This window comes from Thamnophis sirtalis, unplaced genomic scaffold (genome assembly GCF_051295495.1).
Source record: "Thamnophis sirtalis isolate CommonGarterSnake01/CBP01778 unplaced genomic scaffold, rThaSir2_p1.2 scaffold_3, whole genome shotgun sequence".
Taxonomy (NCBI): Eukaryota; Metazoa; Chordata; class Lepidosauria; order Squamata; family Natricidae; genus Thamnophis; species Thamnophis sirtalis.
Window position 1 is genome coordinate 117,101,262 of NW_028261383.1, and position 25,593 is coordinate 117,126,854.

Here is a 25,593-nt window from a genome sequence, read left to right on the forward strand (position 1 = left end):
GAATAGAATTTTTTATTGGCCAAGTGTGATTGGACACACAAGGAATTTGTCTTTGGTGCATAAGCTCTCAGTGTACATAAGGAGAATAAAATACATTCATGAAGAATAAAAAGATACAACACTTAGTGATAGTCAAGGTTACTAATAATCTATCAAATCGTACAAAGAAACAAATAAAAACAATATAAATAGAAAGATACAAACAACATAATTATAGTCATCAGTGTGGAGAGATAGATACTAGGAAAGAAGAGAAGAATAATAGTAATACATTCTTAGTAAATTATTGACAATGGTGAGTGAATTATTTGTTTAAAGAATGATAGGATTCGGGGACAAATTGTCCTTGTGTCATTGTTCTTGTGTGCAGTGCCCTATAGCGTCATTTTGAGGGTAGAAGTTGAAACAATTTATGACCAGGATCTGTGTTTTTGAAGAACAAAAGAACTCAGAAGAGGATGGAGCTGACATGGGTAGGAGTTCTGCTTCTTCTACCTATAATTTTCATTCTTTTATCATCTTTCCAAATGTACAAGAAAAAAGGGCAGCTGCCCCCTGGACCTGCTCCATGGCCTATTCTGGGGAACCTCATTCAGCGAGATGTTTTACCTCTAAATAAATTCTATAAAAAGGTAAGTTTGGGTAACTATTGTACTTCTTTGCTGTTTCAGATGATTGTTTTGAACGATATATGTACATTTCCCTAATTTAAAGAGTTTGATTTATTCTATAAGAGTCCAGGAATTTTAACTTAAAGTCACCTTGTAAGAGTCTGATAAACAGACAATGAAGTTACAAATTTCATTAAAATAGGTAATAACAAGAAAAACATATTACCACATATTTTGAACAACCAGATTACTTACAGAAATAAATTATATAGTTAAAATTGTGATGATTACATTTCCATAACCTCATCAGCTAGCAATGTAGCCAATCATATTGATGTAGCAATAGCAATAGCAGTTAGACTTATATACCGCTTCATAGGGCTTTCAGCCCTCTCTAAGCGGTTTACAGAGTCAGCATATTGCCCCCAACAACAATTTAGGTCCTCTGTACAGTTTAAGAAATCTTAAAGCTTTGATTCAACATGATCTCTCTAAGGTGAATTTAAGACCTATTTCAAGCATGCTTTAGAGTAATTTCACCCCAAAAAACTTTTATCATTTAATTAACTGGGTTTTCATCTAATTTTACCTTTAGCTTACAGTGAAGTATGGACCTATATTTACTGTCTGGATGGGATCAAAACCAATGGTTGCTCTTTGTGGATATGAGGTGGTAAAAGATGCTTTGATAAATAAAGCAGAAGAATTTGGTGGGCGAAGTCATATGCCCTTTCACAGACGAGTGTTCCAAAATAAAGGTTTATTTTCTTTCTTATTTGTTATTGCTGTTTTTAATTATCTGTAAGTTATTTTAAATTGTTTGAATGCTGTTAATATTATTGATAGTTATGAAAGTCTCACTTCAAATGAAGTGTTGTCAAGATGTTGATTTGGTCATGCTTTTTGAAGAGGAACACATTTTTTTCACCATTTTGGTTCCACTGGTCACTTCTGAAATCTATTTGAAATCTATTTACATATGAGCCAACAGTGTGCAGCAGCTGCCAAAAAAGCCAACACAGTTCTAGGCTGCATAAACAGAGGGACAAAATCAAGATCGCATGAAGTGTTAGTACCACTTTATAATGTCTTGATAAGGTCACACTTGAAATACTGCATTAGGTTTTGGTCACCACAATATAAAAAAGATATTGGGATTCTAGAAAGAGTGCAGAGAAGAACAAAAAGATGATTAGGGGACTGGAGACTAAAACATATGAAGAACGGTTGCAGGAACTTGGTATGTCTAGTTTAATGAAAAGAAGGACCAGGGGTGACATTATAGCAGTATTCCAATATCTCAGGGGTTGCCACAAAGAAGTGGGACTCAAATTATTCTCCAAGGCACCTGAGGGTAGAAGAAGAAGCAATGGGTGGAAACTAATCAAGGAGAGAAGCAACTTAGAACTGAAGAGAAATTTCCTGACAGTTAGAACAATTAATCAGTGGAACAACTTGCCTCCAGAAGTTGTGAATGCCCCAACACTGGAAGTCTTTAAGAAAATGTTGGATAGCCATCTGTCTGAAATGGTATAAGGTTTCCTGCCTTAGCAGGGAGTTGGACTAGAAGACCTCCAAGGAGGCAACTGGATTTTTCTTGAGTTTTTTTTTAAGATGTTTCACTTCTCACCCAAGAAGTTTCTTCAGCTCTGACCAGATGGTGGGGGATGGAAGGATTTATATTCATTGCAGACAGCTGGTCATTTGAATCCTTTTAGAGAGTCATTGAGGCACTTGGGAGTTTATCTGTGTCCCTTTGGGACAACCATGACCTGGATGACTGAGAATATCCATAGACTTTTAGCCATGCACTTTGGGATGAGCACCCTTCAAAAGGTGTGAGAATATGAATTTTTTCCACAGAAAAAAATTGCAGATTACAGGAACATTTCCACTACTCAGGTGACCTTGAGGACATAGATAAACCTTCAAGTGCTTCAACAAGGATGCATATTACCAGTTTTCTGCAAGGAATATTAATCCTTCCATTCCCCACCATTCAATCAGAGCTGAAAAAGCTCCTTGGATGAGAAATGAAACATCTTCAAAGAAAAAACAAGAAAATCCAGTTGTCTCCTGAAAATGTAGCTTATAGGGATAACCATGAACTGTAAGCCGCCCTGAGTCCCCTCAGGGAAAAGGGCGGCCTATAAATAACAAATAAATTCTAAATTCTAAATTCTAAATGACCTGGATGACTGAGAATCACTATAGACTTCCTGAATTCACAGTAAATTGACACAATTGAAATAAAGGCACAAAACCTCTTGATCTGTAACAGGGCAGTGTAGGATGCTAAGGAACACAGAGGCTAGTCATGGTGGAGGATCACTGGGAGTTTTTCTTTAAAAAGGAGAAATTGTTTAAAATGTTTTTTTAAATTGTTGAACCATGAAGTAAGGATAGGAAAAGTTTTCACAACCTATGAGGACTTTGCTTTCCTTCAGATTTGTCATTCCTAAAAGTATCTTTGCTTGACTGTTCATAACAGATTCTTAAATAGAAAACCCTTGTTAAATATTGTCTCCGAACAACAATCCATAGTTGTGACATTTTGTTAGTTTTCTATAGAAGCTAAGATTAATAGGTTATAGCAATAGCAATAGCAGTAGACTTATATACCGCTTCATAGGGCTTTCAGCCCTCTCTAAGCGGTTTACAGAGAGTCAGCATATTGCCCCCAACAATCTGGGTCCTCATTTTACCCACCTCGGAAGGATGGAAGGCTGAGTCAACCCTGAGCCGGTGGGATTTGAACCGCTGAACTGCTGATCTAGCAATAGCCTGCAGTGCTGCATTTAACCACTGCGCCACCTTGGCTCTTATCTATCTTAACTCTATAAAAATCTAGGTTATAGGTTATCTATCTTAACTCTATAAAAATAGTTTCTAAGTGATTTGAGTTCTAGGAAGAAAAGAAGAGGGAAGGCAATATCCTCATCTGTCAGTTTCCTTATTATTGGAAATGTTAAATGGTTCAAATAGAATCTATGTACAAAATACATCCACAGGAGACTGTTTGATTTCTATTTAGTTACAAATAGACAACAGCAGCATATGGTAGGTTTCTACTATTGTGTAAGTTTCATAGATGAATTATAGTGGAAAAAACTATCATCACAAATCTCTAGGAAATTTATTCTTTTGAGCCACAGAAGAAACCTCAGTTGCACAATCATTTCATATAAATACATGAGAAGCATGTGACTTTCCTATAGTGCAACTAGCGAATAAGGCAAAGAAGAAATCTAGGGAATCTAGAGAATAATCTAATTGTTATTATTCCATTTTGTCCATTGAAGTTGTACGTGGCTCTTTTCTTCATTTCTACGCTATCAATACTGGACTCAATAGATTTGTTTACTAGTCATGTACATCTATTTTGAACATAAGCATATTAAATCAAATCAAAAAGCGAAAAGTTTCCAAAATGTTTGGCAAAGAATTTTGGGATTAGTATGTAGCAAATTACATGTGTAAATGTACAAGGGATGAATCAAGTTTGCCAAGTTTTAATTCTGTTCACAATTCATACCAGATTCAGATTGGAGGCAATCAGTTTAATCCTGATAGATTTATAATTAGATAAATTTATTAGTGTTAAAAGTATTATATAAAAGTATTGCCATAGTAAAACTGCAAAAAGAGAGGTCACTTACATGAGTAACCCTTAGCTGCATGACCTGCTTTTCAACATGATCTGCTTTTATCTGCTCATCAGTATTTTTCTCAAATGTTGTATCTGTAAAGATTACAGATAATCTATTGAAAAACATCCCACACTGATCAACTGCTTCATTACTAGAACCAATCTTTCTTTCTCTGTCACCTTCCCTTTTTTTCTGTTAACACAAGATTGTGAGTTGTGTAAGAACATTATTCAAACGAGAAAAATCACATTGAAGCATTGCAGAATACTGGAAAAAGAAAATGCCACCTTTATAACATCTTCCAACCAAATGGATACCATGCAACTTTATGAAAAAGTGCCCGACCATTCAATATCGACCATTCAAGGTTAACACTGCCATATATCAAAAATGTCTGAAAAAGATATAATTTAAGCTGTTTTATTTAAGTTGGTGTGTTAAAGAACTGAGTAAAGCTTTCACTGATATAAGCTCCTCAAGCCAAAGATCCATATAAAGTTTTATTCAGCAGGAGAAAATGAATACATTCCAGAAAGATATGCAGACTATGAAGTTTCCAAAAGATGACCTAATTAATTTATGAGCCTTGAGACAAAGTTCAAAAGAAATCCAGTCATTTATTAGGATCAACATTTTGGCATATTCTGCGGAGCCGAAACTGATACCCGGTTAATGATGTTTGCGTGACCCGACAAATGCACGATAGACATTTGCGCACCGACAAAATAGCGCTGATTAAAACGCAATGTCAAAAAAGCGCTGACAAATTCATGATGATAAAATCATGATGACAAAAGCGCAATGATGACAACCGCATTTAAAAAGCAGTAGAAATTTGACAACCACACACCATTTAAATAGCAGTAGAAATTTATTATGTCAGTAAATAATTTAAAAACTGAGCAGTAAAAAAAACAACCCCTGGTATGCCCAAATATGGGAGGAAGGTAGAGCACAGGTTCGATTCCCAACAAGGGTGTGGCTAGCTGATGAGAGCTAAATAGCTTGAAATACATCTATACTAGTCTCCCTTTATTTATTTATCAGCACAAATATATATATGAGGTTTTCGCGGGTGTTAGTATGTAGGTCTCCAGTTGTTCGGGTTTTCTCCCGCGTAGAATTGGAGATGTCTTGGCGACGTTTCGACGAAGTCTCATTCGTCATTTTCAGGCTGCTTCAGACTACTTCAGGTTTGGTGTTTCCAGGAGTAGGAAACAGTTCTATATATATAAGATTTTTACAACCCCTGGTAAGCCCCAATTATGGGAGGAAGCTAACTGCTTCCATCATCTGTCCTTCGGCTCGTTACAAGAGTCCATCACGACAGAAATCCAATATTTTTACTGTTGCCTTTATTATCTTTGTGGTTTTTTATTTGTGCTGATAAATAAATAAAGGGAGACTAGTATAGATCTATTTCAAGCTATTTAGCTCTCATCAGCTAGCCACACCCTTACTGGGATTTGAACCCAGTCATATAAAGTCACAACCCCTGGTATGCCCAAACATGGGAGGAAGGTCACACTTACACACACACACACACACACACACACACACACACACGTATATATATATATAATTTTTTGGGGGGTCACATAAATAACACATAGCCACAACAGTGGGGGAAAAAAGTCAAAACAAAAAAGAACAAAAAACCAAACAGAGAAAAAAAGACACAAGTATATGTTATAGAAAAGTGTATCACCTGGTTACAGCAAGTTTTTGTGCATCTCTTTCATTAATTCATATTAATTCAAATATCTTAACTCAAATGTTTACCATATTAATATCATCATACCTCCACTTTTAGTTGACTACAGTTGTTTAAACATCCTTCATCCTTAACTATAGCAAAAATTTAATCCATAACCACATGCTGGCATTTCATTTACTTGTTTATAAAATCCTCCATTAACATCAAATCCTCATATCCTGTTTTAGCTAAACATCCATAATATTTAATATCAAAAATTTCATCCTCCATGTATATAATTTATTATCATTCTCCTTTCTTTCCTTAATTGTATCGTATATCATAGCATTTTCCCCATATTAGTTAAGATTTAACTGTATATAGTTTTATTTTATTTTTTATAATAATAATAATTATTATTAATAATCTTTATATATAGTCCAAAGATATTTCTAACCTTCCCTTCTCATATCCAATTATTATTTATCATAGCAACTCAACATTATATACATTACTATCATTATCAATTATTATTCAACTATATCTATTACAAATGAATTTAACTAGGTTTAGCTAGTTTTAAATTATACTCTTCCATCTATCAGCCTGTGTCTCTCCAGTAACAGAACCGCCTTAAATCTGTTGCCATTCGTGGGTCCAGTTCTCTAAACATCTTTATGAGCAAGTCCATATGAAGAAATCTTTCCACCTTTTTGCTTATGGTGCCTCTCATATAATGCTGCCGCCCTCCTTTTATTTCCTTTATCAGCTTGTCTTTAATTCTCAGTGGTGGTATCAAAAGTTTTGCAGATGGTATTTCATAAAGTATAAATTGTTTAATGCTTCTCACTCCTCCTGCACCCTGTCTTTTGAAGTAAATCTTCTGTGTGGCTGCTCCCCCTTCTGACATTCCATCTTTTTCTCCCTCAGAGGTAAACCAGTTGCCCCGAATATCAGCAAATTGAGAATTTTTATCTCTGACATCCTTAGTTTATATTTGAAGATCATTCTCAATTTTTCCCTCGTATTTTGTTGCTAAAAACACCAAATAATCCAATTTTCTCTCAATTCTAGCCTGTGTGGCAGATAATTTCTGTAGCACTGAAAAAATCATTTGAATAGACACTTGAATAGACGCCATATTTATACGCAGTTAGTATTTTTTCTTGAGAGCTCTGAGGTATTTGCAGGCTCGGAGCTGTGCAATCTTATCAGATCTTAGACCAATACAGCCAAGCAATAAAAGTGTCAAGTTGTAAACAACCAAATTATAGTGAATTGGTTTACAGCCTGCTTGCAGAGGATCAGAGGAGATGTTTGAGTAATCTATCCTTTGTCCATGTGAATAACATTTAAAACATTTAAAAAGTAGAATAACCACCGTCCAAAAACCAATAAAAAGATCAAGATCGCCGCTAAATTCTTCTGTTCTTTAATTTAAATTAGCTTGAATTTTTAGGCGGACTGTTTATCTCTGAGTAATAAAATAAACTTTCGTCATTCTTTGGGGCTGCCTGCAGTTTCAATTAGCCTTATGGCTAATCCGGAAGTCACTGGCAAAGGAGGTTATTTTCCAGTTCCCCAGAGACTTTGCTAACGTCTCTGGGACCACTGGATCTCCTCCTACCTTTCACTATCTCTCCAGGACAGTTTGGGTCCAAAAAGGGACTGTCCAAATGCTTCGGAATAGAGGATTTCTAGGAGTAGCCTGAAAGTCCGTCTTCTCACTGCTAAGCCCCGCCTTCTTCAACATTCTGTTTGTGTCTTGATCACCCGAATCCCACAAAAGAAAATTTTCACAACGTATTGTTACCTTCATAATGTCTGGAAGAATAATGTCTTGAACAGCATGTGGCCTAGGATTGTTGACATCAGGCCTCTTCTGTTTCCGCTCGACAGTCCATTGGCTTGCTGAATACAATGGCAAAAGATGGGCTGCTTCCAGCAAGACTCCTGCTGTGCTGTTCACAATAATTTGACGAGGTTTTTCCAAACCATTTTCAGCTCGTTCACGTATAGTCCCTTTTATTATTTCACTTTCATTTTTTGCGGTATCTGGCACATGCATGTGTTTAGTACTTGTTTGTTAAGTCCCATCTGTTTTCTTCTTAAATCTGCCAGCACACTCTTTTAATGCACCTCCATGAAGACAATCCATCTTGATTTAACTGTCACGTCAATATCGATATCCTTTATACAGCAATTGTTGTTTTCCTTTCTGTGACTTAATAATATCCATGGCTTCAACTGGTGTGTGCTGACTGCATTAGAATGTACGTTTTTAAAGGCATTCCACTATGTTAAAGGCCCGGCATGCGATTTTGTCGTCGCACATTTGTCATCGCGTTATTGTCGAAAATTGATTAGCGATTTTGACAGTGCTCATTTGTCCGTCGCGGTTTTGTCGGCGCACATATGTATATCGTGCATTTGTCAACTTGATAATAGTCATGGTAACGCTTTACAAGTTGACACAGGCATTGTTTCAATCACTACAAGAGGCCATAGCCAAGAACCATAATGAAATGAAGAATGATATGGGAGAGATGAAGATGGAGATGGGAGAGATGAAAGAGAAAATGGAAAGCATGAATGAAAAACTGGGAACTTTCAGGCAATGTTAGCCAAAACCAAAGAAAAGAACAAAACAATTGAAGCAAAATCAGAACAGAGGAAAAAAATTCAGAGGAAATGAACCAGAGACTAACACAGGCTAATAAGAAATTAGAGGGAACTGTAATTCAATTGCAAATGGAAAAGGCTGAACATTTTCTGAGATTCCAGAATGTAGAAGAAGAAGAAAAAGAGGAAGATCTAGCTAAATTGATGGCAGAGTTATTGGCACAGGCCCTTCAGATAACAGTACAGGATATGAGGGTGGAGTGTTTAGATGAAGTGTTTATAATACATATGAGTTATCCAAGAAAGAAGAAACTCCCAAGGCAGGTGCATGTGAGATTCATCAATAGGAGCAGAAATTCTTTAAAAAGTAATGGATGAACTATTGAAATATAAAGGGACAGAGGTTGTGGTTTTAAAATAGGTTCCTAGACATGTAAGAAACCTGTGGAAGCAATACCAAATCCTGACAGGACAGTTGATCAACATCAGATAAATTTCAGATGATTGATACCTGAAGGAATTTTGATTACATGGAATGACGAAAGGCACAGATTGGATTCACTAGATAAAGCATATGAATTCTATGAGTACCATTTCAATGCAGATGAGGAGCATAAAAGAAGAGAGGAAACAGAAGATAGAGAACAAAAGGAATTAATGGCAGGAGGAACCAAAAGTAAACAAGAAGAAAGTGAAACTGAACAAAAAAAAACACAAACAGAATGAGAAGGAGCAAGAGCTAAAAGTAGAGAGAAATAAGAGCAACTAGAACAGCAAAATCTATTTATAAGTTAAACAATGGAAGAAGAAATAAAATTATTGTTGATTATACTAATATACTAAATTCTCCCATGAAAAGGAAAAGAACCCTTACCAAATTGCAAAAAAATGAAAATAGATATAATTTTCTTGCAAGAAGTACATATCAAAAGACAATATCACAATTTTTTAGAATATCCCAAAATTGGGAAACTATAAAAGAAAAGGGAGGAGATCTTATATATTAAAGAAACAATAAATGCTAAGCAAATTTATACAGATGAAGACAGGAGAATATTGATGGTGGAAGTAATAACAAACTACAAACAAGTGTGATCTGATAGCAATATATGCACCAAACAATAAACAAGAAGAATTTTATGGAAAACTTCATGAGAAAATTGCAGAACTGTATGTATGTATGAAAATATTTGTGTAATAAGAGGTTTTAATGCAATTACAGATGCAAAACCTGACTATAGAAGCAGTGAACTATGCAAAAAAAAAAGGAAAACTTTACCAAAACTTTCTTTAAAATGGTGGAAGAAAAGTGCATGCAAGATGTGTGGAGAGAAAGAAATCCTAAGAAAAACCAGTATACATATTATTCAAATAAACACCAATCTTGGTCAAGAATGGATATGACACGAGTTAAGCACTAATGTACAAAAAATAGACATAGAACCAAATATATTGGCATATCATAATCCAGTTTGGATCAAGTGGAAAGAACACAAAAAAAAGGGAAATGGATGTTGAATCAATCTATATTAAAGGATAAAGAATTTATACAAATAACTGAAAAAGAAAGGAAGTTAAAGATAGTAGAATGGAAGAGGCCTCACTGCAAAATGTATAGGATACAGCTAAGGGATATTTTCGAGGACTAGCATAATTTACAAAGGAAAAAAAATAAGAAAAAGAAACAACATCAAAAGACACTGGAAGAAAAGTATAAAAGATTAGAATCAGAGCTACAGAAAGAACCACAAAAAAAAGAATTTTAAAAATCAAATGGAAATAATAAAACATAAATTGCCCTTTATTGAAAAAGAAGAATTGGCATGAAAAAATAAAAGTGCAAAACAAAACATTTTTGAAAAGTAGCAAACCAGGGAAAGGGCTGGGATATAAATTTTAAAAAGAGAACAAGAAAAAAGTAGATACAAAGTATGATAGACAAGAAGATTATGCTTCATTACCAAAATTATAACAAAAAGAAAATAATCCAGAACTATTATGAAAATTTGTACGATCAAGAGGAACTATCAGAGGATAAAATGAAGCAATATTTGGAAGAAGCCATGCAGCCTAAAGTACCTGAAGTAGTAAGAACTATGTTAAATGAAAAGATAACAATGTTTGACCTAACCTAGGCGATTAAGAGAAAGAAGAACAATAAAACACCAGGGCCAGATGCCCTATGGGTGGAAGTTTACAAACAACTACAAGTCACCTTAGGACCGTCAATGCTGGAAGTCTATAATGAAGTCTTGCTAGAAGCTAAGATACCAAAACCCTGGATAGGAGCAAATATTACTCTTATACCAAAAAAAGATGCAGATTTATTGCAGATTAAAAATTATAGTTGAATCTCACTTTAAATGTGGATTATAAAATTTATGCATCAATAGTAGCTGAAAGCTTAAAGAGATTTTTGAATGAATTTATACACTCAGACCAAAATGGATTTTTGCCTAAGAGACAAATTAAAAAAACATGAGAATAATCTTGAATACATTGGAATATATGAAGCACACCCTGAAAAACAAATGGCACTGATCTTTTTAGACACACAGAAAGCATTTGATAATATAAATCGGCAATTTATAATATTGCAATTAAAATACATGGAATTTGGTGAAAAATTCATTAATATGATTAAGACAATATATACAAAACAGACTGCAAAAGTTATTATAAATGGGAATGTAATGGAGAATGTTAACATCAAAAAAGGCACAAGACAGGGATGTCCTTTACTATGCATTTTGACATTGGAAGTGTTAAATAGAAATATTAGGCATGAGACAGAAATAAATAGGATGGAGATAAAGAAAAGAAAAATACAAATTACAGGCATTTGCAGATGATCTGGTATTTATCATAGCTGAACTGCAAACAACTGGAGCCAAATTGATGAAGAAAATAGATGACTATGGGGAAGTTGCAGGATTAAAAGTAAACAAAGAGAAAACTAAAATTTTAGTCAAAAACCACAGTTAAACAGAAAAAAAATTAATGGAGAAGACAGATATTCAGATAGTGAAGAAGGTAAAATACTTGGATATCCATTTATCAGCAAGATATAAAAGAAAATAATTACAGCAAATTGATACAGCAAATTAAACTGGACCTGGAAAAGTGGGAAAATCATTATCATTAATAGGAAGAATAGCCACTATTAAAATGAATGCTCTACTGAGATTATTATATCAGTTCCAAACAATTCCAATAAAGCTGAAAAGAAATACGTCAAGGAATTAAATAGGCTTTTTGCTTCACTCCCTCCCCATCCCTATCCAGCAGGACACAGACAGCCCAATGGAGGTGGAAAAACGGGGTGTTTCTATCAGCCTTTCTCTTTTTTTCCCCTAGCCTCCTTTTGCCAGCATTCTTTAGATGGGTTTTTATTTTTATTTTGTCAGCCCAAGGGCGGCAGAGGGAGAGATATGTAGGAATTTTCCCTGATTGGGCATGGCCAACTCAATGCCACTCCACCTTGCCATGAGTGACGTTGAGTTGGCCATGCCCTCTCAATTACATGACCTCACCTGAAAAAATACATTTGGGATCTCAATATAGACTTCCATAGCTAGTGCAGGGATTTCTTTATATCTAAAACACAATTACAGAAACTTGTGACATGATTTTCATAGCCTCATTCATTCTTCTCTTCATATGACAGCTGTTGTGTAGTGGGCTTTAGTGGGCAAGAACCAGACAAGCATAACTGTAACAGCTTTTATTGACTCAAAAACAGAACTGAAGAACTGCAGGCAAATGCCTGTTATTTATACTCTAGGCCAACAGGGCCTTAACCAATCATAAACTAGAAAAAACAGCCCCCATATAAGTATTCTGAATTCCTTCCAACAATTGGAGTCATGTAAATGTTAGTTTGACTTTAGCCCAATTTAACAGTCAGGGTCATCTAAATCCACTTTAGCATAAATATATACATTTAATATATAACAACAGCAGTCAAGAATGGAAAGATGGAAACTGTGAAGTTTGCTTCATTAGTATTTCAAACATCAAATCAGGTTTACATTAAATATGAGGAAGTAACATTCTGTGATGCATAATTTATTACAATGCAGTGGCCTATTTCAACTATGATTGAGAAAAAGAGTTGAAAAAGGAAAGTGCCTGAAACATCACATTATGTCTAAATATTATCCTCCACCAAAGCTGAGATTTGATGGACATCTTGATAGTTTTGGTGTTTTTTATTTCAGGATTCTCTACTACTGATGAGAAGAAATGGAGGGAGCTACGACGTTTCACACTGTCCACCTTGCGAAATTTTGGGATGGGGAGGAAAAGAATGTCTGAGAGGGTGCAAGAGGAAGCCCTTTGTCTGGTGGAGGAAATGGCTACCAAAAAAGGTTCTCTAAAGAAACTGAAAGCTGTTCTCCCACACAAGAATCATAATAGGAAGAGTATTTAGAATATTAAAATGAAAGAGTTTGTTGTACTGTATGATAATACAGAAAAACTAGATTTTTACTTATGGATGAATGAGATAGGAAACCTCAGGGCAAAAAGGAAAACATGGATAATAACTGCTCTTATAGGCATGGAGAAACAACAATAGGTAGTTTTCATGAGGGTGAAGACCTGAAATCCTCTGTGGACCTGAATTAAATGGTCATAAATAGTGTTCCTATTTATGGACAAATCTCTGGAATCAGGAGAGAAAAGAAAAGAATAGATTAATTTTTTTAAAAAGAAAGACAATACAAAAAAGAAAGGAAGAAATTAGAAGGTGGGAGGGGGAGAGAGTCAGGAGAGTTAAAACTGGAAGCAGAACCTTCTTAGAGTAAGGTGACCAGACGTCCCGCTTTTGGTGGGACACCCCTGCTTTTTAATGCATTTTCCCGCGTCCCGCACGCTTTTTAAAAAAGCACGCTTTTTTGGCACTCGCAGCTCCTGCCCATCAGCTGCTAGCTTGCTGGGCTGGCTCATCATTCTGTTCTATCTGCTACCTACAAATTTAAGCCAGCCCAGCCTGCCGCTCACTGATTTAATTGGCCAGGACTCCAGCCAATCAGTGAGCTGGCTGGGATGGAGCCCAGCCTGCCGCTCACTGATTGGCTGGATTCCTTAGCCTGAGGACGCCTGCACGAGTCTCCATTTTCCTTTCGTCTTTTGGGGTTTCAGCTGTGCTTGTTGGTGAGTAATCTAATCTAATTCTAATCAGAGAATTTTCCGCTCGCCGCGGCAGGAGGAGAGGGTGGGGGCAGCGGCAGCCGCCCGCAGAGAACTTCCTCTTGCTTCCGGGGCTCCCGCCGCCCGGCAGAAGCCCCTGAAGCGCATGGAAGTTCTGTGCGGGCAGCTGCCGCTGCCCCCACGCTCTCGTTCGTGCAGAGAATTAGCCTCGGCTGCTGAAGGGATCGGGCCGCCACTTTAACTTTCTCCTCCTCCTCCTCCCCTTCCGCCCTCAGCAAGAGAAATGGCAGCCCGCCCGGGGAACGGACACTTTGGCAGGGCTTGCACAGCGCTGTGGAAGCCCTGTCAAAACGCACGTTTCCCGCCTCGGCTGCTGAAGGGATCGGGCTGCCACTTTAACTTTCTCCTCCTCCTCCTCCCGCCCTCAGCAAGAGAAACGGCAGCCCACCCGGGAAATGGACACTTTGGCAGGGCTTGCACAGCGCTGTGGAAGCCCTGTCAAAATGCATGTTTCCCGCCTCGGCTGCTGAAGGGATCAGGCTGCCACTTTAACTTTCTCCTCCTCCTCCTCCCGCCCTCAGCAAGAGAAACAGCAGCCCGCCCGGGGAACGGACACTTTGGCAGGGCTTGCACAGCGCTGTGGAAGCCCTGTCAAAACGCACGTTTCTCGCCTCGGCTGCTGAAGGGATCGGGCCGCCACTTTAACTTTCTCCTCCTCCTCCTCCCCTTCCACCCTCAGCAAGAGAAACGGCAGCCGGGCTTCCGCCACGCCCCCGCGCCGCCGCTTTTTCTTCTTCCCCGGCCTTCCCAGTTAGCTTGCTTGAAGCTCCAAGGAGGTGGGAGGAGGGTCGCAGGAGTGGAAGTGGGGGGAGGTCTCCCCAGCCGGGAACAGCTGAGAGGCTGCCGGCCCCTTTCGCAGGAAAGTTAACTTTTCTTGGCGAAATCCTGCCCCCCCCCGGGTGTGGTTGAGTGGTCAGCTGTCCTCTTCCCATAAGCCGCCCGGAGTTACCTGTGTGTGAGGTGGGCTGCCCTATGCATTTGCGTGTGTGTGCTGGAGAGAGAGTGAAAAAGAGAGGGAGAAATAATTATATTAATTAGATAGATCAGTCTTTCTCCACCTTGGAGACTTGAAAGTGTGTGGACTTCAACTCCCAGAAAGGGAGTTGGAGAAAGGGAGAAAGGAGGAGAGAATGAAAGGAAGATGGAAAGAAGAAAGAGGTAAGGAGAGGAGGATGGAAAGGAGAGAAAGAGGGGGAGAGAGGGTAGAAAGGGGAAGAGGAAGAGCAGGAGTAGGAGAAAGGTAAGGGAAGAAGGAAGGGAAAGGAGAGCAGGAAGGAAGAAAGTAGAGAAGGGAAGAAGGGAGAAAAGAAAGGGAAAATAAGGTGGTGTTATAACAGGAGGAAGGGATGGTAAACAAAGCAACCCAAACTGTATATTATAACCTATTAAATGAAATAATAAATGTATAAGAATGATAAATGTTAAAACACTTGTAACCAAATGACATGCTATATGTGATGATGGGTTTTTTCTTTTTGTTTTGGTTTGTTTTTATTGTTGTGGGTATGTGTCATCTATGTAACAAAAAAAATTTAAAAAGTTGATAGGCAAGAGGAAGGAGGAAGGAAGGAAAAAAGAAAAAGAGGGAGAGAGGAAAGAAGAAAAGATGAAACTAGAAAGGAAAGAAGGGAGGGAGGGAGGAAAGGGGAAGACAATGAAAGAGCAGAAAGACAGAGAAGGTGAAGGTAGATAGGCAGAAGGAAGGAAGAAGGAAGAAATAGGAAAGGAGGGAAGGAGGAAGGAACAGAAGCGAAGAAATGGAAAGAGCAGAAAGACAGAGAAGGTAGATAGGCAAAAGAAATGAAGCTGAAAGAATGGAAGGAGGAAGGAAGAGAAAAAAGGAGGAAGGGAGTGAGTGAGGAAAGAAGAGAGGATGGAAGGAGAAAGGAAGGAAGAGAGGGAAAGAGCAGAAGACAGATAAGGTGAAGGTAGATAAGCAAGAGGAATGAAGGAAGAAGTGAGGAGTCTCGAGGAGGGGGAAAACATTTAGTGACCAAAGTTACAATGGCATTGAAAAAAGTGACTGATGACCATTTTTCACACTTAGCGACCGTTGCAACATCCTCATGGTCACATGATCAAAATTTTGTTTGGCAACAGATTCGTATTTATGCTGGTTTCAGTGTCCTGGGGTGACCTTTTGACAAAAAAAATTTTTTTTAATCAAGCCCCCCCCCCCCCCCCGGTCAAGGGCGTCCCTCTTTTCCAATCTGAAAATCTGGTCACCTTATCTTAGAGGTGAAGAAGGGAAGGGTCAAGGAGAAAAGACTTACCATGAACAGAAAAGAGCAGAGGAAGGAGGTTTCCATTTGATTACATATAAGCTCTTCTACTTAATATTATTTATCAAAAATTATCAATAAAATCTTTCCATAACTTCTTTGACCCAAATCATTTTTCCTTGCAGTTTTGTGGTGAGAATTCTGGAAGGGAGGATCCACAGTCTTTTATTCTGCTCATAGGTTTCTGTGGCCTTTGTTGCAGGGAAACCTTTTGACCCAAGAAGAAATGTTACAAGCGCTGTTTCTAATGTGATCTATGCAGTTGTTTTTGGCAATCGACTTGATTACAAAAATCACACCTTCATAAAGAACCAGCAGATTATGGAGTCTCAATTAGGATTTCTTGCTAGTTTCCTGGGAATGGTATGTTTATTCTCTCCCTGCCATAAAGATTCAGTTTCACTAGTGGGTTTTTTTCTCTGTGTGTAAATGTCAAAATTAGAGATGTTGTGATTAGATGTAATGAGCTACTAAGCAGGAGAAACAAAATTTAGACATCCAGGAAAACACAAACTGGTTCTGAGCAAACGTCTCTTGGCTGGTCTTATTTCCCAGGGGTCTATTTCCTTTTCTCACAACAAATTTGGCCCTCACTTGATTGTTCCTAGGACTCACTCATTTCTTAACTAATCAGGGAGGTCCAAATGAGAAATTTAATTGGAGGGGCTGATTTCTCCTAATAGTAATCTTTCATTGTAATTTTTCACCCCTGGACTCTACAGTTACCTTTAGTTCTCAAACATAATTCCATGTTGTAATTTTAACAAATGACAATAGTATCCATTATCCCCAATCCTTTAGGTTTGTGATATAAGGAGAATATCAATATTACGATCAAATTAAAATTTAATATTATAATATTTTTAAGAGTACATTGCTACACATTGTAGTAATCATCATATCAAATCAGGCACAGGGGATTCTTTTCTTACAATGGTGTTTTTAGAAATTTCCCCAGTCTTTCTTTCCACAGCCAACTTTTTTCTTCTATTGCTTCAAGAACTATCACCATTTTTGCCATTATCCTTTAATGGAAGAGATGGGAGGGGAGGTTAGAAAAGTAGCAGGTGAGTCCCTTGACCAAATATCTCCTACCAGGAACATAGCCTAGGTGAGGAGATATCTAGGGGAAATGGTTTTGAAAGAGAGTCATATTTAATTAACTTATTATAAATAAAAAAAATCCTACTATATAGTAGTTTCCAAGACTCTGTATTTACTCGAAACTAAAATTCTTGACCCTGGCACCTAGCTGAGGTTTGACAATTAACAAAACCAGAGTAAAAACTACTCTCTGAATATTTGGGACATTAAGCTTCCACCGTTATGGTATAAAAAAGTATATTATTTAACATCAACTCTGCAACAGGTCTACAATACTTTTCCAAAAATAATGGAATACTTTCCTGGGAAACACATCAAGTCTTTTGCTGAGAGTGAAAAACTCTGTGGTTATATCCGTGAGGAGGTAGAATTGCACAAGAAAACATTGGATCCTCAGAACCTGCGTGACTATATTGATTGCTTCCTTCTTAGACTGGAAAAGGTAGGTATAGATACTGTACCTTCATAAATGTCTAAATATAACCAATGTGTATCTAAGATGAAACAAGTTTGCCACATATGAAAGAATATGAAAATATTGATCCCCTGTTCTTTTTTGTTTACTTTAAATTGTCATTTGTTGACATATATTCATGATATAATTGTTTCTAAAGTTATCTCCCTTCAAAAAATGAGTATGTATAGAAATTTGCTTTACATGCTAATTTACACAATTTCTACACTCTTAATAGGTAAAGAAATTATTGGTCTTGCAAGACCAATTTTTATTAGGATTAGTCTTTCAGATATAACATTCAAGCTTCTATGCTCAGATCTAATCTTCTTTTCCACTCATACACCTTAAGACCTGCTGTAGTCCAGCTCTAAATAACAACCTTAGTCAAATTCAGAGTGTCCAGCCTTTAATTCTGGCCATTTCTTGTGGTAAATATTTGATGGTAGACCAGACAAACAAGCTGTTCCCTCCCTAAGAATTGAAAAGGTTTTGTATATATTCTAAAGTCAGTCTGGTCGAATTAAGTTTCCTTTAATTGAAAGAGACACTATGAAGAGTTTCATGAATTACTTTAATTTAATTAAGTAGTTTAATTACTTTAATTTACTTTAATTGAATTCCAAGTAGAATTTATATTCTTCTGGTTCCCTTTCTATTTTCTTTTCAGGACCAGAACTCATCTGAGGGTATCTACTCTCCTGAAGAACTTGTGTTTACTGTGTATGGTCTCTTTACTGCTGGGACAGTAACTACAGGCCATACTTTGCTCTGCAGCCTCCTAGCAATGGCTAAATTGCAACACATTCAAGGTAGAGAAATACCAAGAAATATATAAAGATGTCAGTACTCTTAGCGCTTTCAGTATTAATCCTGGGGGGGGAAATAAACTAAATATGCTGTTGTACTCAACAATACAACTCATTGCAGGTTCTTTATTGATTGTTGAACTACTGAGCCAAGTGCCTGTGTGTAGTCAATGAAAGCCATGCACAAAGGCAAGGTGTACTCATTCTGCCTTTCAATGATTTGCTGAACAACCTAGATGTGATCAATTCTACTGTAGCCATTTCTGAACTCTGCCTGCTGCTTTGGCTATGACATCATTTAATGTTCTCACTATTCTTTTTCCTATTATCTTGGTGAAAACGTTATAGATGACTGAAATAAGATTTTTTTGTCTGATAGTACTTTAAATCATCTTAAGCCCCTATATTATGTATAAGGACCTCTTTAGCATTTATCCATTTATTCAATATTCTTCTTTTCTGTGGCATCTTAAGTACAGTTTTCTTAGTATCTTCTGTAAACTGTGGCCACCAGCTTTCATGATTTAAACTGTAACACAGTCATTTCCTGAAGCTTTTCCACTTTTCATTAATTTTATGGCACTTGATAGATCCTCGACTAATATATCTGGCATTTCCTCTTTCTTTATATATATTTTATTATGTTTTCATTCTATACAATCACATATTCACTGTGCTTAATCAGGGCATATAACATTGAATATAGAAAATGCCCTCTACAATACAAACCCAGTATACCACCTTGGCCCGCCATACACCCTCTTTCAACCCCCTCCAACTTTCATTCTTCCTTATCACACATGGCATTTCCTCTTTCATGGGTGTTGTTACTTTTGAGTGATCTTGATCTTTCCATAGGTCTGAATAGAATTTTATTTCTATCAATTCCTAATCTAATTAATAATCTAATAATTCTGTTAGGATTGTGCACTTCACACAATGCAGAAACTTTCTTTCTTGTATTTATAAGCTTGCATTTGCTCTATTACTACCTTTGTTTTCTTCAATTGCTTTTTTCTTTTACAAGTTTCATGTTAAACTGATGTGTATCTTCCTGAATATGTTTTTTTGTGGTCTTGCAAAGTTCAACATACTTCAATTTATTAGTGAAACGTCCGGTATTCTTCATCGTCCATTGTTTTTTTCATTAACTCAATAGTTTCATCAAAGATTTTTGACTGTGCAAACTGTTTTTCCATTAAATATATACGTCTCACCCTGGCTGGCTGAAAAGGAGTCGAGCTCTGTAGCTCAATGGTTAACACATCTGCCTAAGAGGCAATAGAGCACAGGTTCGATTCCCAGCATGGGTATGGCTAGCTGATGAGAGCTAAATAGCTTGAAATAGATCTATACTAGTCTCCCTTTATTTATTTATCAGCATAAATATAACAAATGTAACAAAAAGGCAACAGTAAAAAATATTGGGTTTCTGTCTGGATGGTCTCTTGTGACGAGCCGAAGACAGAGAGTGGAAGTGTGACCTTCCTCCCATATTTGGGCATACCAGGGGTTGTGACTTTAAATATATACCTCTCACCCTGGCTGGCTGAAAAGGAGTCGAGCTCTGTAGCTCAATGGTTAACACATCTGCCTAAGAGGCAATAGAGCACAGGTTCGATTCCCAGCATGGGTATGGCTAGCTGATGAGAGCTAAATAGCTTGAAGTAGATCTATACTAGTCTCCCTTTATTTATTTATCAGCATAAATATAACAAATGTAACAAAAAGGCAACAGTAAAAAATATTGGGTTTCTGTCTGGATGGTCTCTTGTGACAAGCCGAAGACAGAGAGTGGAATGTTTGGAATGTTTATTAACATTTATAGGCCGCCCTTTTCCCTGAGGGGACTCAGGGCGGCTTACATAAAATGGGGGAAGGGGGGGTACAAACAATAGACACAAAATAGTACATAAAGATAAAAATAAAAGCAACATTCATTCATCATTCGGGTGGGGACAGATTATCTTTATCCCCAGGCCTGGCGGGCTAGCCAGGTCTTAAGGGCTATGCGGAAGGTCTGGACGGTGGTGAGGGTACGAATCTCCATGGGGAGATCGTTCCAAAGGGTCGGAGCTACTACTGAAAAGGCTCTCCTCTGTGGGGTTGCCAGTCGACACTGACTGGCAGATGGTACTCGGAGGAGGCCTAATCTATGCGATCTAATTGGTCGCAGGGAGGTAATTGGCAGGAGGCGGTCTCTCAAGTACGCAGATCCACTACCATGGAGGGCTTTATGAGTGACAAGTAGCACCTTGAAGCGCACCCGGAGATCAACAGGTAGCCAGCGCAGCTCGCGGAGGATAGGTGTTATGTGGGCGAACCGAGGTGCGCCCACAATCACTCACGCGGCCGCGTTCTGGACTAGCTGAAGTTGCCGGATGCTCTTCAAGGGCAGCCCCATGTAGAGTACATTGCAGTATTCCAGCCTAGAGGTGACAAGGGCCCGAGTGACTGTTGTGAGGGCCTCCCGATTCAGGTAGGGTCGCAACTGGCGTACCAGGCGAACCTGGGCAAATGCCCCCCTGGTCACAGCCGTCAGATGATGGTCGAGAATCAGCTGTGGATCCAGGAGGACTCCCAAGTTGCGAACCCTCTCTGAGGGGTATAAAGTTTGACCCCCCAGCCTGAGTGATGGAACACTGATCGAATTATTGGGAGGGAAACACAACAGCCACTCGGTCTTCTCCGGGTTGAGCACAAGCTTGTTAGCCCTCATCCAGTCCATAACGGCCTCAAGACCCCGGCTCATCATGTCCACCGCTTCATTGAGTTGGCACGGGGCGGACAGATACAACTGAGTATCGTCCGCGTATTGATGGTATTTTATCCCGTGCCTCCGAATGATCTCACCCAGCGGTTTCATGTAAATGTTAAATAGTAGGGGGGGATAAGACCGAACCCTGCGGCACCCCATATGATAGGGGCCTAGATCTCTGCCCCCCCACTAACACCGACTGCGACCTGTCCGAGAGGTAGGAGGAGAACCACTGCAAAACAGTGCCTCCCACCCCCACCTCCCGCAGTCGTCGCAGAAGGATACCATGGTCGATGGTATCGAAAGCCGCCGAGAGGTCGAGGAGAACCAGGATAGAGGGATGGCCTCGGTCTCTGGCTCTCCAGAGATCATTGGTCAATGCGATCAAAGCGGTTTCTGTGCTGTAACCGGGTCTGAAGCCCGACTGGAAGGGGTCGAGATAGCTTGCTTCCTCCAAGGACCATTGGAGCTGGAAGGCCACCACCTTCTCAACAACCTTCCCTACAAAAGGGAGGTTGGAGACTGGTCGATAGTTGTTAAGAACAGCTGGATCCAGAGATGGCTTCTTCAGGAGGGGTCTCACCACCGCTGCTTTAAGTGCGGCGGGGAAGTGCCCCTCCCGAAGAGAGGTGGTAACAACTGCCTGGATCCAGCCTCGTGTCACCTCACTGCTGTTGGCAGTGAGGGACACGGGTCCAGTACACAGGTGGAGGCACTCACAGCTCTCATGGCCTTGTCCACATCCCCAGGGGCAACATCCTGAAACTCAACCCAGGGGTGATCTACCAGTTCATCCTCTTGTGCCTCGGCTGGAACTGCAGGGATGGAGTCCAAATCCGACCGAAACCGAGCAATTTTGTCCGCTAAGAATTGGGCATAATCCTCAGCTCTACCCTGCAAGGGTTCCCCCGTATCCCTCCTGTTTAGGAGGGAGCGGGTTATCCTAAACAGGGCGGCTGGGCAGGACTCAGCGGACGCAACCAAGGTGGCAATGTGAGATCTTTTTGCTGCCCTAAGTGCCCTGATGTACTCCTTGGTGCTGGTTGTTAGGATTGCTCGGTTCGACTCGGACTTATCGGACCTCCATAGGTGCTCTAGGCGTCTCCTCCGGCGCTTCATCTCCCGGAGCTCCTCAGTGAACCAGGGAGGTCTCCGGGATCCGCTGCCTCGGAGGGGCCGTAGTGGCGCAATCCGGTCGAGGGTCTCCGATGCTGCCGAGTGCCAGGCAGCAACCAGAGTCTCCACCGGACTGTGGGCGAGAGTATCAGGAATAACCCCAAGCTCCGTCTGGAACCTCAGGGGCTCCATAAGTCGCCTGGGGCAGAACCACTTGGTCGGTTCCTCCTCCCTACAGTGGGGGTTTGGCCTCCGGAAGTCGAGCCTCAGTAGGCAGTGGTCTGACCACGACAGGGGTATGATCTCATTACCCCTCAGACCAAGATCACAAATCCACTGCTCCGAGAGAAATACGAGGTCGAGCATGTGACCCGCTGAATGGGTTGGGCCCCGAATTACCTGGGAGGTGTGACCTTCCTCCCATATTTGGGCATACCAGGGGTTGTGACTTTAAATATATACCTCTCATCCTGGCTGGCTGAAAAGGAGTCGAGCTCTGTAGCTCAATATATATATATGGTTTTTTTTGACTGTTTGTTCATTTTGATCCATAATGTTCATCTTTTCCAAATCTTGCAAAAGAGCAAAATGATTTGATAGATTAATCTCAAAATTGTTGTTTTTTTCTAACAGCTTATCTTCATTTTTGTTTTTTGTGACATCTTTATCATTTTCATATGCTCTTTTCGACAGACTATCTTCACTTTAGCTTGTACCATTAACTATCATCACTTCCAACATTAAAATGATTGATGACACTACACTTGCAGAATATGGTTTTATCACTTGGCATGATATAGTCAATTTCACAAATACCCAGATGGAGTCTTCTGTGTCCATTTTCTGCTTGCCTTTTTCTTGTAAAATGAGTTCATGATATAAAGTTCCTGTCAATAAATAAATAAATTCTATTAGTCTACACCTCTATTATCTCACTCACAATTTCGATATAGGCCAGTTGACTTTTCTTCAATTATTGTTCTTCCTATTGCATTAAAGTCATCCTTTATTATTTTGTACTGGGTTTTTTCTTTTTCTTTAAGGCAGGGCACATTGCCATAAAATTCTTCAACTTAATTGTCATTATAGCTTATTGGATGATTTGAAGCTTGCATTGTTTGTTCAATTGAACAATGTATTGGGCTACTCTGTCTGATATATTTTCAAATTTTACTTCAAAGTGTTTCAGCTTTTTATTGATAAGAAAACCAACTCTGCCTCATCGTCCATCTTCAGTACCTCTAGTATAGAATAAATGCCCAATCCTATCAAGTTCAACTAAATGTTTGCATTATTATCATGTTTCACATAATCCAATGATATCCCAATGTATATTGTTGAGTTCAATCGGAGGTTCTTCTACTCATGCATCTGTTGTCATTGTTCGAATGTTGATGGTTCCTATGTCCAAAGGCCAAAGGCAGCCTGATTTAACCTGGTGATTTTTAGCACCCTCTGCCTTTTGGGCAGGTCTTCCTGCTGCTGTGGTAGTTGCCCTAGGGCATCTGAGGAATGAGGGACATTTTTCAGTTTATATTGGCATGTGGAAGGAATAGATTATAATCTGATACACTAGACTACTGTGAGTTAGCAGATGTGATCAGTGTTAGTCTGAAGTATCCATTATGATCTGTTCACCTTAGGAGACCCTTCTGAATATATACATGTTCGACAACATAGCCCATACATTCATTTAACCATACAATATAATATCTGTTTAGGAAATTAATTTAAGTACATTAGGTTTTCTCCTGATTGCTATTTATTCCAACTTTGGGCGGGGACTACAAACTTCTAAAGTGTCATATGGAAACACTTTTCATTTTGCTGGTTTTCAGCTTATCAAGAAAGACACAAGACAGATAAACAATAAGAATATCCTGTTCTTGCACTAGAAACATTGAAATGGTCTCCTCTAAGAAATGACTTTGAGGAGGAGCCATTGTCCTGACTAGAAGAGTCTTCTCTGAATATACTTTGGAACACATGTTTTTATTCAACTGGTAGTTGACTGCAGATGCTCAGCATGAGAAAGTGAAAGTAAAAGACAATTTCATCTAAATATGTTTGTCTCACAGCTAAGGTGCAGCAGGAGATTGATGAGGTGGTGGGTACAAATAGAACTCCAAGCATGGAAGACCGGTTGAAGATGCCTTTCACCAATGCTGTGGTCCACGAGGTTCAACGTTATGAGATTGGGAGTGCTGAGAGCTTTCCACGGGCAACAACCTGTGATGTAAAATTCCATGGCTACAACATTCCCAAGGTATGCCAATAATACTAATCTACTAATCAAGATAATCTGCAGAACAAAAAAGTTGACTGTTAGTAGCCAGAGATGATATTCAAAACAGTTTAGTAAATATGTATTAATATGGCTTATTTATGGAATTGTAAGCCTAAAGTCACTTTGGATATTGGGAGATATGTAAATTTAATAAATAAATTAGTTAAACCAAATATCTCTCCCTTCACTCCATTTCAGACTGTTTGCAGATTGCTCCCTGCTGCCCTATTTTATTTGAGGCAAGTGGGGCTTTTTCTTTTCTGCATGAAGCAACACCAACTAATGTCATCTGTTTCCTCACCTCCCTCTTCTAGTGCATCACTGTTGCCCCTATCCTTCCTTCGCTACATTATGATCCTCTCCATTGGGAGACTCCAGAGAAGTTCAACCCAGATCATTTTTTGGATGAAAAGGGCCAATTCAGGAAAATAGATGCTTTCATGCCATTCTCAGCAGGTACAGTTCTCTAGAAAGATAGTATTTCAAATCCACATGCTGATCTGATCCATGTTATTCTTTTTATCAGGCACAATTCCAGCAAATGTACTTCCTAAATAACTTTATTTTCTGGTTTTCTATTGCAGGGAAGAGGGCCTGTCCAGGAGAAGCCCTGGCTAGGATGGAGCTCTTCCTGTTCTTCAGCACATTGCTCCAGAGGTTAACCTTTTATCTGGATGGGGACACCAAAGACACAGATGTAATGTCTCTGTTTATGGCCTTCAATAATAAGACTCAATGCCCCCTTATACAAGCTGTTAAACGTTCAGTGAACAATTGTGTTGAATAATTAGGACAATGAAAGAAGCCAAGATCCATCCACCCATCCATCCTTCCTTCCTTCTCTTTCTTTCTTTTTCTTTCTTTCTTTCTCTTTTCTGTTATTATTTCTTTTCTCCTCCCTTCCATTTTTATCTTCTCCCTCCCCGTCTTTCCTGTATTGGCTGACCTGTATTAATAAATATTCAAATAAAGCATGTGGGATAGCTTTTA

General features: G+C 38.9%; 1 protein-coding gene across 1 annotated transcript; it reads left to right on the forward strand.

Moving 5' to 3' along the window:
• The first annotated feature begins 416 nt into the window (after positions 1-416).
• On the forward strand, positions 417-25,593 carry LOC106548662 (cytochrome P450 2C5). The gene is made up of 9 exons (XM_087709809.1): positions 417-632; positions 1,207-1,369; positions 12,800-12,949; positions 16,278-16,438; positions 17,445-17,621; positions 18,304-18,445; positions 24,395-24,582; positions 24,918-25,059; positions 25,188-25,593. Exons 1-9 carry the CDS (start codon positions 459-461, stop codon positions 25,388-25,390), a joined length of 1,500 nt encoding a protein of 499 aa, XP_087565935.1. The 5' UTR covers positions 417-458; the 3' UTR covers positions 25,391-25,593.